Here is a 14545-nt window from a genome sequence, read left to right as displayed (position 1 = left end):
GAACACAAGAACAAGGGGACACAATCTGAAGTTAGTTGGGGGAAAGATCAAAAGCAACGTGAAAAAATATTATTTCACTGAAAGAGTAGTAGATCCTTGGAACAAACTTCCAGCAGAGGAGGTTGGTAAATCCACAGTAACTGAATTTAAACATGCCTGGGATAAACATATATCCATTGTAAGATAAAATACAGGAAATAGTATAAGGGCAGACTAGATGGACCATGAAGTCTTTTTCTGCTGTCAATCTTCTATGTTTGGTTTAACTTCACTTTGATAGTTTAACTTCACCATCTCAACTTTGATGGTTTAACTTCACCATCAGGTTCATCTGCTCCATCCTGGATCCTGGATCCTGGATTTTGGATTGACCTCCAGTGGTATACAGTGCTTTACAAATTGTGGGTAGTGATTTCAGTTCATAAGCATCACGACTGGACGAACTTGCCACAGCCAACTCAACATGGCTAACTTGCCACAGGACAACTGTCCGCAGTTAACTCAGTGCAGAGCAACACCCCATGAGACAAGTCAATGCTTGCTTGCTTGCTTGCTTGCTTGCTTGCTTGCTTGCTTGCTTGCTTGCTTGCTTGCTTGCTTGCTTGCTTGCTTGCTTGCTTGCTTGCTTGCTTGCTTGCTTTAGTTAGTTAGTTAGTTAGTTAGTTAGTTAGTTAGTTAGTTAGTTAGTTAGTTAGTTAGTTAGCTAGCCAGCTACCAGATAGCTAGCTAGCCCACTCCCAAAGGACTCTTAATCATTTCATTCCAGTTCTTTTATTATTGGTGACCATGTTTTTATTGAAATTATTGTAACTCTCTTATTACTGCACTGACTTTCTTTAGTATGATTGACAAGGGTTCCAATGAAATTAATTAAACTTTTTTATTTGTCAAATTGTCCTGCAGCTAGTTGTCCGGCAATGAGTTCACCATGACTAGTTGATCATGGCAAGTTGGCTTGGCAACTTGTTGCCATTCCATACAACAGAGAACTACACCTGATATCGGAACTACGGAATAGTATAAATATACAACCCAGACTGTAATTTTAAGTAACGGCAGAATAAAGAGAATATGAAAGCTTCGTCTGCAGCTTTCTCTATGATGCTATCAGCCCCTTTTATGGATTTTTTTTTCTTCTTAAAAAGCAGTCCGACTCAATACAATTAATTAGGACTGCCCTTGCAGCTACATTTTAATAGTTAGAATAAAACAGGAATGAGAAAGAGGATAATGTTGAAATAGTAAATATTAAACATGCCATGGCACAAGCGGTTCAGATAATCTCATGCTTTTTCAGGAACAGTTTCTATTTTTCTCAAACTGTATTTTGCTAAAAAAAATCAAATGGTAAAATACATTTAGTGCAAATGACTTACAGTCTTTTTTTTTAAAAGGGGTGGAGGCTATAATAAATAAAATGAATTTATTTAAATGTAGTAAATAAATAACCCATGAAGACCAGTAAATGTTTGAGCGGCTATGTAGATGAGGAAAGTTTAATGCATGAAAATGCTGAAAGCCTGACATACTATTTGTGCTGCTTCGGCGATTTATATTGTGATTTCTAAAAGGGCAGCGCCAGACTTACCCGGCAGGCAGGCTTTGCTGGAGGGACCGGGAGACACGGTCCCTCATGGCGGCCGCCATTTTGAATCCCGGGCGAAGTCTCGCGATGCGAGACTTCGCTCGGGAGAGCAGGGCCTGATTGGCTAAGGCCCTGATTGGTCCGGGCGGGGCCTGCTTGCCCTATATAAGGGCGAGCAGGCCCGGGGCTCTTCCTTTTCGCCCGGACAAAGCTCCTGAGCAGACGTTTGTTCGTCTGCTCCGGCGGCCATTTTAGGTGGCGACCTCGTGCGAGGCGCCATTTTGTGGCCTTTTGGCAAGCGAAGAGCCTTTTCAGTGATAGCGGAGCCAGCATCGGCTGGACTCCGCTCCGGTTTGGAGCCTCATTGCCCTTTGGGGGTGGTGGGTGGTGCTGCCTTCTGGGAGGCCCCGCGGGCTTGCGGTGTTTCCGGGGGGGTTCGAGGCCTGGGATAAAGGCCTAGTGTCGGGCCTTGTGCCCGAGGGGAGGTGGGATTAGCCTCCTGTAGGGGTTTTTCTGCGGAGGCCTGCGGCTCCAGGCAGGCTTTTGCCAACGCAGGGCAGGGTTCGTTGGTGGCTTTTCTCTGCTTTACCCCTTTTGTAAAAAATAGATTTAATTTTCTGTAATGGCCCCTAAGAAGCGGCCAGCTAAGGCCCTCCCGGCCCAACCTGTGGTGCGGCCTAGGAGGGCTGCTAGGCCGTCTGCCCGGGCTCGGGCGGCGGCAGAGGGGCCCCCGGGGGGGATCCCGGTGGGGGGGGTGGTTGGGTTTACACCCACAGTCCCTCAACCCGCGGTGTCCCCTTCTCTCTCCTGGGCCAGGGTACTGGAGCGGCTCGATGAGTTGGAGAGGTGGCGGTCGGGGGCAGGCCCGCAGGGGCTTTCCTCGGCTGCCACCGCAGCATGGGGCGCAGACCCCGAAGAGGAGTCGGCCCCAGCAGGGCAAGTGGCCCACGAAGGACAGATGGCGGGCACCGGTCAGGCGGGCAGCATCGGTCAGACGGGCCACGCTGGACAGATGGCCCAGCCTGGGCAATGGCCATCGTTCCAGGGCCCAACCAGGATGGGCCCACCGTGGATGTCTTCTACCCCTTACGGGGCAGGTGAGGTTGCACCACATACAGGCACATCTCCGCTCCTGCCCATCCAGGGTCCCGGGTTCATCCCGCCAGCTATGGGGGGTGGCAACAGTTTCACGGGGGCTGCTGCAGGCACCTGTGGTCAGGTTTGGTCCCCGCCAGCTCCGCCAGTGGGGGCGCTGGGGGTGCCTGTCCCACCTGGGGCGGGGGTGGGGGGTTGGATTCCTCCTCCACCGGCCATTATGCCACCGGTCCCATTCATGTATCCACCGGGGCTTGGGGTGCTGGGCTCGGGGGCCACCACGGTGTGGGACCCGTTCGCCAGCATCAAGCCTGGGGCCATCCCTTGTGGGTTGCCCGCCACACCTTTAGGGTACCATCTGCACCCGTCAGTTAAGGAGGCAATCTGGCGGGGGCAGTACGTTGATTTGTTCTCCATCTTGAACAGGGAGGTCCCTAAACAAGATAAGGAGGTTGTCCCTGGGGAGAAAGTGAAAAAGACAAAGGTCACGAAATGCTTCAGCTCGTGGCTGTATGCATTTCTGACCTTTGCGTCGGTGGTCATTCAGAGGCAGCCGGGGAGGGCCGGTGCCTTGCTGAAGTACATCGACCTAATAGCGAGGGCCCATTTCGAGTATGGGGGGATCATATGGAGGCACTACGACAAGGGCTTCCGTATGCGTATTGCCCATGACCCCTACTTGCCTTGGGATATGGTGGTTCCGGACCTGTGGTTCCAGGCCACTCATATGTCAGGGAAGGAGGGCTGTGATAGGACCGATAGCGGTCACTTTATGGAGGAGGAGCCTGCGACGCCCGCGCCGGCCAAGGCCGTGGCGGGTGCCGTTAGTAAGGGTGCCTCTTTAATTTGTCACGAGTTCGCTGCAAAGGGGGCGTGTTTTCGCCCCATTTGCAGGTTTCGTCACGCCTGCGGAAGTTGTGGGGGAAACCATTCCGCAGCCGTGTGCCCCCGCCCCAAGAAGGGGATTGAAAAGAAAGGCTCGGGTCCCCCAAAGCCTCCCCCACCTGCTGGGGGAAAAGGGGCCCAGCCCAATTAATTTAGGGGTGCTCGAGGGTTGGTTGGGCGACTACCACCCTCGCTCGAGAGCGGCCGCTCTCTTGCTAGGTTTCGCTGAGGGATTTAGGATCCCTTATCAGGGTGTTAGGAAGGCCTTCATGTCTGACAACCTTAGGTCGGTTGTCGGTCATGAAGACATTGTTAGGGAGAAGATTGGGAAGGAGGTTGCCGAAGGCAGGGTCCTGGGGCCCTTTGCGGAGCCGCCCTTCCCGAATCTTCGTGTGTCCCCCTTAGGTGTGGTCCCCAAAAAGGCGAGTGGTGAATTTAGGTTGATTCACCATTTGTCTTTTCCAAAAGGGGAGTCAGTGAATGATTTCATTCCTGACGAACTTTGTTCAGTCCGGTACGCATCCTTTGATGCAGCCGTGACTATGGTTCGGAAGTGTGGGGCGGGAGCCCTTATGGGTAAATGCGACATTAAGTCGGCATTCCGGCTCCTCCCCATACACCCAGACGACTTTGAGCTGTTGGGCTTCCATTTCGAGGGGGGCTATTACGTGGACAGAGCTTTGCCCATGGGGTGCTCTGTCTCGTGCTCTCTTTTCGAGAGTTTTAGCACCTTCTTGGAATGGGCGCTCAGGAGGCAAAGTGGTCTGGGTACGGTCGTTCACTACCTTGACGATTTCCTTTTGGCGGGGCCTGCGCATTCGGAGCAATGTTTTGCTTTGATGCGGGACTTCGAAGCCCTTTGTGCTCAATTAGGGGTGCCTTTAGCCTCTGAGAAGACCGAAGGCCCCGCCACCAGGATTACCTTTCTGGGTATTGAATTGGACTCAGAGGAGCAATCTTCCAGATTGCCCCTAGAGAAGTTGGTTAAGATTAAGCGGAAGCTCGATGAGGTCCTGGGCTGCCGGAAGGTGACCCTACGGCAGCTTCAGGAACTGGCAGGCATTCTTAATTTTGCCTGTCGGGTAGTTGTTCCTGGAAGGGCTTTTTCCAGGAGGTTGTATGATGCGATGAAGGGGCTCCGTTTGCCCCATCATCGTACCCGCCTTTGCGCCGGGGTCAGGGCTGACCTCGGCGTGTGGCGGGATTTTTTGGATAGATTTAACGGGTTGTCTTTCTGGAGGCACGAGCTTCTGTTGGAAGCTGAGTTGCAGCTCTGCTCTGACGCCACGGGGACTTGTGGTTTCGGGGTAGTGTTAGGTGACCAGTGGTGCTGGTCGGCATGGCCTCCGGAATGGAGTGCCACTTCGTTGGTTAAGGACCTTACGTTCCTGGAGCTCTTCCCCTTAATAGTGGCCTTAGAGCTTTGGGGGGAGCAGTTTAGGGACAAGACTGTGCACTTTTGGTGTGACAACCTAGCGGTTGTCCATGTAGTGAATGCCCTGTCCTCAAAGAGCGACAGGGTCATGCGGCTTGTCCGCCATTTTGTGCACAGGTCCTTGTCTCTAAACGCATTGTTTTTGGCTAAGCATGTCCCCGGGTTAGATAACGGGGTTGCTGATGCCTTGTCCCGTGGTCAGTTGTCCAGGTTTCGGACCCTGGCCCCGTGGGCCCGAGAACTGCCAGAAGCGTTCCCCAGCCACCTCTGGAGTCTGGGAGGGATTCAGAGTGGTGGAGAGGCGAGGCATCCCGGGCAATCTCCTTGTCTGTAGCGCCCGGCACCCTCAGGGCATACCAGCGTGCAGGTAAGGAGTTTGGTGAGTTCAGGCAGGGCAGGGGTTACCAGCTTAGTTGGCCTGTCCCTGTAGAGCATTTGGCCGAGTTTTGCGTCCAACTTAGGCAGCGCGGCCTGTCAGTTAGGACGATCCGGTCCCGGTTAGCCGGCCTCGCCTTTCTGTCCAAGGCGGGGGGGTTTGCAGATCTTTCGGGTGACTTTCGCATCCGGAAGATGCTGGAGGGCTGGCTTAGGGAGCAAGCGGGGGCCCCAGGTGACACTCGTCAGCCCCTGACGGTGGAGCAGCTGTCATCAATCAACGTGGTTTTTGGCAGTCTGTGTTCCTCATTGTACGAGGCCCGTCTTTTCAGGGCAGCGGCTTGTGTCATGTTCTTTGGGGCCCTTCGGGTCAGTGAGGCCATGGCTTCGTCTCAGGCTGACACTTCGCTCCGGGCCTTCCAGTTCGCTGATCTGACCTTTAGGCAAGGGGGGGTGTCCCTTGTAGTGAGAAGGTCTAAAACGGATCAGCTGCACAGAGGGGTTGCCTTACAACTTAGTGCGGCCACCGACCAGTCGGTGTGTCCGGTGGCCGCCCTACGGCTTTATTGTGGTATGAGGGGGTCAGGTCAGGGGTACCTGTTTAGGCATTGTGACGGTACCCCGCTGACCCGTTTCCAATTCTGGGCTTTAGTATCTAGGGCGATGGCCCAGGTGGGCATGGATCCCGCCGGTTATGGAACGCATTCGTTCCGTATCGGCGCCGCCACTAGTGCGGCACTTTCTGGTTTCCCGGCCCATCGGATTCGGGAGATCGGCCGCTGGCGGTCAGCGGCATATTTGGGTTATGTTAGGCCCGCTGAGGATCCCAGGCAGGGCTTAGGCTAGGTAACCTCTCTGTGTCTGTGTCCTCTTGCAGGTCCCCAGGCTAACACGAAACCGACGGCGCTGCTGTGTGGCCACAGCATGATTTTCTGGGCCGGCCGCGCAGCAGCCAGGAGCGCCATCGGGACCCACCTGTCCCTGGGGCGGTGGGTCAACGTTACCTGGATGGGCCGGAGAGGTATGCGGTGGGAGGGTCTCCTACCGGCGTTGCTGGGCGGTCAGCATTCTGTGGCTGCGCCCGGCAATATTGGGGGCGGCTCCTGGAGTCGCGCCCAAAGGGGTCTGGGTGGGCAGCGTCCTGTGGCCGCACCCAGGTGGCTGGTATTGCACTTAGGTGGCAATGACCTGTGCATGCTGGGAGGCCTGGCGCTGCTCATCCAGGCACGCGAAGACCTGCGAAGGCTTCGTGAGGTCTGGCCCACCACCCAGGTGGTGTGGTCAGACATATTACCTAGGATTGTGTGGAGGGATGCCTCTTCCCTTAGGGCCATTCACCGGGCTAGGAGACGGGTGAATAGGGCTATGGGGAAAACGGTTAGAGAATTGGGTGGAGTGGTAATACCTCATCCCCTTATATCAATAGATAAGCCATGGCTCTACCGTAATGATGGCGTTCACCTGTCTGACCAGGGGAACGCCATCTTCTTACAGGACCTGCAGCGGTCTCTGCGTGAGCTGGCGCAGCTAGAGGGGGGAGTCGGGGGGCCAAGATAGAGATCTGACCCCCGCTCCTGTGGCAGGTTAGGGGCGGAAAATTGGGTGGTTTAGCAACCGCGCGTTCTCCCTTGGGCATCTTTGGGGATGATTGACAGGTTCTCTGCAAGCTCATGGAGGGAGTTTCTGCCTGAGCAGCTGGGGGGAACCTGTCTTTGGGTCCTGCACCTTTAATTCCCCGATTCGGGTTAGCCGGCGGGACCCCCCTCATGCACAGCATGGCAGAAAAGGTCACAGGTGACGGCCTGGCCCTCACCTGGACCTTGCATCGAGATACGCCCATGAGTTGCCCAGGAATGTTTACTGGCATAACGTCATTTCCGCCCCGGAAGTATTTGTTTGACCCTGCAGGTCCAGTTCCGGGTCATAGTTGTTTATGCTAATTTATGCAAAATATTTGAATAAATTATGCAAATTTATGTTAATAAAAATGACCCAATTTTAAATCCAGCTCTGGTGTCCGTGTCGTTACTCCGTCTCTCCAGCAAGGGCAGCGCCGGACTTACCCGGCAGGCAGGCTTTGCTGGAGGGACCGGGAGACACGGTCCCTCATGGCGGCCGCCATTTTGAATCCCGGGCGAAGTCTCGCGATGCGAGACTTCGCTCGGGAGAGCAGGGCCTGATTGGCTAAGGCCCTGATTGGTCCGGGCGGGGCCTGCTTGCCCTATATAAGGGCGAGCAGGCCCGGGGCTCTTCCTTTTCGCCCGGACCAAGCTCCTGAGCAGACACCCGCCCGCCCTCCACTATTTGGCAGTGTGCTTAGGGGTCGCCCTTAGGGGGCCGAATGGGAATTTTTTGCAGTTCTGCCTCTTAGCTGAGCTGTTTTTTCGCCCATTCCACACTGGGGTGATGGCTGTGCGGTTAGGGGGTGCTTGCATTAATTAGGTTAATTGGCTTACCTTTGGTCATTTGGGTAGGCAGGTTAGGGGCGGAAAATTGGGTGGTTTAGCAACCGCGCGTTCTCCCTTGGGCATCTTTGGGGATGATTGACAGGTTCTCTGCAAGCTCATGGAGGGAGTTTCTGCCTGAGCAGCTGGGGGGAACCTGTCTTTGGGTCCTGCACCTTTAATTCCCCGATTCGGGTTAGCCGGCGGGACCCCCCTCATGCACAGCATGGCAGAAAAGGTCACAGGTGACGGCCTGGCCCTCACCTGGACCTTGCATCGAGATACGCCCATGAGTTGCCCAGGAATGTTTACTGGCATAACGTCATTTCCGCCCCGGAAGTATTTGTTTGACCCTGCAGGTCCAGTTCCGGGTCATAGTTGTTTATGCTAATTTATGCAAAATATTTGAATAAATTATGCAAATTTATGTTAATAAAAATGACCCAATTTTAAATCCAGCTCTGGTGTCCGTGTCGTTACTCCGTCTCTCCAGCAATGCTTGATACTATAAGTGGTTTGTAGTTATTCCACATTGTGATTGACAATAAAATGAAGTCTTCAGCTTAGCGCTTATTAATTTCTATTAGGATGGTTTATGTTGGGGGGAGGGGGAGTGCCTTCTTTCGATTCCATGGGAACATAATAGGTATCATTAACAACAAAAATACAATATCTTTATTTTCTAGGAAGAAGGCACATATTAAATAACCGTACTCTGAAGCATACATATTTGCTTGAAAAGAAAGAGAGTGTGTATGCGAGAGATATAGAGACAGAAGGGGAGATACATTTTGCTACTATTTAAGATTCACACACATACACACCCAAAAATGCTTTTCTTACTTATTTGCTCTTTCCCCCCCTGCCAGTCTTCTAGCTTCTTCATTTATGGTTCCCTTCTTCACATCTCTAGTTCAGGTAATCCAACCTGCCTTTGAATTCATCTTATTCTATGTTTGTTTCAGTAGACTACCTTGATATCGGTCTCAATCTTACTGAGATTTGATCCCTCACTATCAGACTTGAGGTCAAATCAAAGAGACACAACTCTTCCCCTCCAAATATTCATATAGCCAGCTTGAAAATATGTTCATGCATCCTGGAGAATCCATCCATCATATTCTCTCTCTCTCTCTCTTTCTCTCTCTCTCTCTCTTTCACTCTCTCTCTCTCTCTCTCTCTCACACACACACAGTGGATGTAAGACATTTAATCTTCCAGCAAGATAGGCCTAAAAAAAAAGTTTAAATTTTATATTTTCTCAACTGCATATTACACAAAGCAAACCCAAAACAATGTGAAGAAGTACCAAGATAAGTTGAGTAGGTCCACTTGGTGGTTCTCTTATTGGCCAATGACTGAAAGTTCTGCCTGTCCTGTCTGACAAATAATCCGTATCAACAAATTTCCAACCCCAAAATGCTCCCGCTCATTCTGTTTCCCTTGATTGTAATATGCTAACCAAGCAAAATCAATAATCATCCTTTGATGGAATCAGAGATAACTATGCCTTTGTCCTTCTTAGCTCTTTGTAAAGACAGAAAGTTAATTAGGGGTCACCTCCTTTTCTACTTGACTTGTAGCACGTCAAAACATTCACAGGACACGGAATTACAAGGCCTGTTTGAGGAAAGAATTCAAAGAAATAAATATGTGTCACCGGTCTCATTGGAGGATTAAAAATATTGACTTACCCGTCCAACTAATATAGGTTCAGGTCCGGAAAATTCTTCTAGCACAAACATTTGATTCCATACCCAGCCTCTCTTCGAACGGTTCAACACTCTTTGTTCTTCACTGAGTTCACTTAGTCCTCTACTGGACCTACTGGGTAGTACTTGAGAATGATTGTTTGGAGCCATGTATATAGATGGAAAGGCAGTAATCCATAATATTACCAATGGAGCCCATGTATCCATAAGCATTTCTGCTAGTCCTTCTGGCATTGTTCCACACAGCAAGCAAAACACCACTGAAGAAGATGACTCAATTACTCTGCTTCCTTCCAGATTGTAGTCATCCAATTCATCCTGCAGCACCGAAGGTTTACTTAGTGTTCCATCGTGTTTTTAGACCAATGTAAGCATAAGGAGAGACTGCTTAGACAGTAGAAACACCCTCCATTGGAACTGAGTATCTTCAGAGAGGCCTAAAAAAATTCAGAGAGAAATAATTCAAGTTAACAATAAAGTAAAATGATTGGGAATGTATGACTTGGGGTTTCCCCCCAAAAAAACCCGTGGATTCTAATTTTCTACATTCTATTTTAACATTTTTTAAAAAAATCATTTCCAGGTATTTTGGGAAACAGGCATTTGCATCTTTGAAGCAAAATGGAAAGTAATTCAATAATTTATTTGGGTGGGGAAACTTTTCCCTCCTCCCACCAATCATGCACTACCAATTTTTTTTTTAAAAAAAAACATTTTTTTAATTTTTAATGCTGAATTCACACACCACTCTACTGGCATTTGCATAATCCCCAAAAATAATTTCTTCAATAGTATTGAACCCAAGTTTCCGATTGTAACAATGATGCTAATGATAATTTACGTTGTTGTTTAATGCAACTAACTACAAAAGTTACTGTTCTTTGTAAAAATGGTGATAGCGATGGGAGTGATGATATTAATAATTTTAACAACAAAAATGTTCTTTCTGGAGCACCACTTGAACACCATCAATTAAAATTAATTTAATATTGGATTTGTCTTGTATTGCTGTTGCTGTGAGCCGCCCCGAGTCTGCGGAGAGGGGCGGCATACAAATCTGATTAAACTTAAACTTAAACTTAAACTTAAACATCAATACTGGAAAAAATCACTGTCATCATCAATTGTAAAAGGCAGCTTTACTTGGATAGTTTTAACACTGTCAAACAACATCTGCCTTTCCTATAACATGTATATTTTATTGTGTTTTACTAATCTAGGTGAAATGTTAACATACTGTATATTGCTAGTCCAAGCCATAGCCTAAGAAGTAAATAAATGTATCCCATAAATCCGTGATGGCAAACCTATGGCACAGGTGCCACAAGTGGCACATGGAGCCATATCTGCTGGCACGCGAGCCGTTGCCCCTAGCTCAGCTCCAACGTGCATGTGTGTGCCGGCCAGCTGATTTTTGTCTTGCACAGAGGCTCTGGGAGGGTGTTTTTGGCTTCCAGAGAGCCTCCGGAGCCTGGGGAGGGTGAAACATGAGCCTACTGGGCCCACCAGAGGGCCTGCAGGGGCTGGGGGAAGCTGTTTTCACCCTCCCTTGAATTATAGGTGTGGGCACTTTACTCTGATCCTTCGGAGAGGGGTGGCATACAAATCTAATAAATCTTAAATCTTAAATTAATCAGTTCTTCCTATAAAAAAACCACAGAATTTTGTGGAGGAATTCTGCGGTAGATTTTTTAAGGGTTTCTAACAATTTTAAAATAAATGACATTCTTGATGGGGTGAGGAAAAAAATATCTTCCTGAAATGAAACTGTTTGTTGTTTTGTTCTTCTCTTTCCTCTATTTTTGTGTTATTTGAGTACTAACTGGTTACTGAAAGTGAGAAAAGGGGATAAGATAGGAGAGGCTTCTATGGGCCAAGTCTGAGAGAGAGGGGTAGGGGGAGAGAAGGGAAGAGAAGAGGCCGATCATAATTACTCATCAATGTTCAAGTTTTATCAAGCCCAATCACATAGTTTCTTTCTATACTTTTTAAATATTTTTATTAATTTTCCACTTTTAAAAAAGGAAAACACAATAGTAAGTACAGAAGAAAAGAAAAGAAAATTAAATTAATAGTAGCATATACAGGTATTAGCCCCGAGTTTTCGGAGAGGGGCGGCATATAAATCCAATAAATTGAATTGAATTGAATTGAATATATTAGCATTAAAGTCACTATATTTATGTTATATTAATTATACACCAGACTATAATTTGTCTCTATTATATAAATTAGTACATGCTTTTTTTCCATTAACAAATTAATTTCATATATACTTCAATGATTTATCATGCAGGCTCTATTCCCCCCCCCAAAAAAAAAAAATTTGTAAAGTCAAGATTTTATTTATTACATACTTCAAAATAGTTTCATAGCAAAGCACGGGTATCCAGCTACTAGTTGCATTATAAGTGAGGTAAGAGCATAGCTCTACACATCCCATCATAGTAATAGGCTCAAAATGTTCTCCTTTGTTCTCCTCTTGTTTCCCTTCAGTCAAATTAAAAATGATAGACAGATGACACAGAAACTGTATTTTTAACACTCCACAACAACTCTGGGTATTTCAGGGCACCTGACAAAAAAAAGTCAGCACAAACTTTACTAGAAAACTGAAAATGTTGTGACTTAAATATAGCTGCCACGTTGCGTAGCTGCGGTATTCCATTTTTGTGTTAGTACGATGAAGGAAGAGAAAAGGAATTTGCTGGCTAGAAGTGCTATTTTTGCAAACATGATGTCTGTTTAGGTGCTTTTAAAGGCACGCACGCATCTATATTATGCACACAAACCGCATTTGACAGGAGATTTAGACTTCTTTCTCTCTCAACTCAGAAGTGTTCAATTAAGTTTCCATTGAGCCATCACTAATGCATCAAGATTCATTAGCCACAATTGAATCCAGTCTTGGAATAGCTCTGTAGGAATTGCTAGTCTTGCCAGACTCACAAAAAGCAGCACCGACCACAACAACAAAGAGAAGAAACAAGAGCCACGATTTAAATGGATTTCACATTAAACCTAACTTGATTCTTGAGTTATTTTAGGCGAGCGTGAACCATAAAATGTATCAGTAGAGGGTTATCATCACAACATGACAGCGCCTGGATGCTAGCTTGTTCTGATGCCAAGGAGCCCATTTGGCTGAAATGTTCTTGGTTCATTTATTTTATAAACTCTGCTTTGCCTGTATTTCAGGCACACAACAAACAATAACGGCCATATGCGAGAGGGAGTGATTTCTCCTCCGATAACAGTAGTAAGGTGTTTCTGAAAAATGGTCCCTATAGACAGAAGTATCAGCTGTTAATTTTCTTGGTTGCAAAAGCAAGGTTCCTTAGTATGTGCAAATGGGTTTGCTATTAGTAATTATAAGGAACCTGAAATTAATTCAGTAGATGACAGGCAATTCTGTTGACTGATATAAAGACATATGTTATCACACTAATGATTATTAGAGTATTATAGAGGGGCAGCATACAAATGTAATAAATAAATAAATAAAGTATTATAAATAGAATAGAATAGAATGGAATTGGAGAGGATAGGATAGGATAGGGTAGGGTAGGGTAGGAATAGGAATATAATGGAATGGAATGGAATGGAATAGAATAGAATAGAATTCTTTATTGGCTAAGTGTGATTGGACACACAAGGGATTGTCTTTGCTGTATATGCTCTCAGTGTGCATAAAAGAAAAAGATACATTTGTCAAGAATCATGAGGTACAACACTTAATGATTGTCATAGAGGTCAAATAAACAATGAGGGAACAATCAATATTAATAAAAATCTTAAGAATACAAGCAACAAGTTATAGTCATATAGTCATAAGTGGGAGGAGATGGGTGATAGGAATGATGGGAAAATACAAGTAGTATAGTAGTGCAGATTTAGTAAATAGTTTGACAGTGTTGAGGGAATTATTTATTTAGCAGAGTGATGGCGTTCAGGAAAAAAACTGTTTTTGTGTCAAGTTGTCTTGGTGTGCAGTGCTCTACAGTGACGTTTTGAGCGTAGGAGTTGAAACAGTTTATATCCGGGATGTGAGGGGTCAGTAAATATTTTCACTGCCCTCTTTTTGACTCGTGCACTATACAGGTCCTCAATGTAAGGCAGGTTGGCAGCACTTGTTTTTTTTCTGCAGTTCTGAGAAAAAAACACTTTGGTAGGATTACAAGACAACAAAAGGCATTTATAGAACAGGAGTATCCAATCTGTAGACCTAATATAAATTAGAGCAGGGGTATCAACTTCAGATCTGGCTCAGATCTGGCCAGAGTTGGGGTTCAGCAGATTCTGACCAGTTCTGGAGAACCGGTAGCAGAAATTTTGAGTAGTTTGGAGAACTAGAGATACCCCATCTATTCTCTGTCTCTTGAATCCAAACTGATTGGGAGGAAATGAGGATTTTGCAGTAACGTTCCCCTGGAGTACGGAAGGAATGGAGATGTTACAGAATCCTTCCACTGGGGTGGGGTGTGAATCGAGATTTTACTGTATCTTTCCCCTGCCACACCCACCAAGCCATCTCCACCAAGCCACGCCCATAGAACTGATATTAATTAAAAAAAAATAAAAAATTGCATCCCACTGCTGAATCTGGTCTGCAGGGCTGACTTGAAAACAATGAAAGACTGATCCGCAGTGCCTCTGCCTGTGAAAATGAAGCTTGGGAGGGCCACATGCAGCCCTTTGAGCTCCGTTTTCACCGGCAGCGAGTTCATGAGGCCATTGCAATTGAAAATGAAGCCCACAAGTCCATTATTGATAGCAGAGTGCTTGTTCCACTACAGACACCCCCGACAAGAGTGATGTTGAACTGGCTATGACACCCCCTGGCCATGTCAAACACAACTCTGATGTGGCCCTCAATGAAATCAAGTTTCACACCCCTGAAATGGAGGAAAGAATTATGAACAGTCACTGACTGTCCTACCTCTTCCTAGGACGTCACCCTAGATCAGTGATAGCAAACTTTTTTTCCTTGTGTGCCAAAAGAGCGTGCGTGCAT

At 47.4% G+C, this 14545-nt stretch overlaps 1 protein-coding gene across 4 annotated transcripts in view; it reads right to left on the bottom strand.

Moving 5' to 3' along the window:
• Positions 1–9968, bottom strand: part of LOC139171918 (cadherin-8) — a 292669-nt gene extending 282701 nt beyond the window's left edge. For 3 of the 4 annotated variants that reach the window (XM_070760417.1, XM_070760418.1, XM_070760419.1), the window contains exon 1: positions 9514–9804. In XM_070760417.1, coding sequence (XP_070616518.1) covers positions 9514–9765 — 252 coding nt within the window. In that variant the 5' untranslated portion in view covers positions 9766–9804. Of the gene's footprint in view, positions 1–9513 lie in introns of all 4 variants that reach the window. The other variant, XM_070760413.1, reaches the window with a different exon arrangement.
• Positions 9969–14545: the final 4577 nt, after the last annotated feature.

This window comes from Erythrolamprus reginae, chromosome 9, assembly GCF_031021105.1.
Source record: "Erythrolamprus reginae isolate rEryReg1 chromosome 9, rEryReg1.hap1, whole genome shotgun sequence".
Lineage (NCBI taxonomy): Eukaryota > Metazoa > Chordata > Lepidosauria > Squamata > Dipsadidae > Erythrolamprus > Erythrolamprus reginae.
The sequence above is the reverse complement of the archived record's forward strand: the minus strand, read 5'-3'. Positions and strand labels throughout refer to the sequence as shown.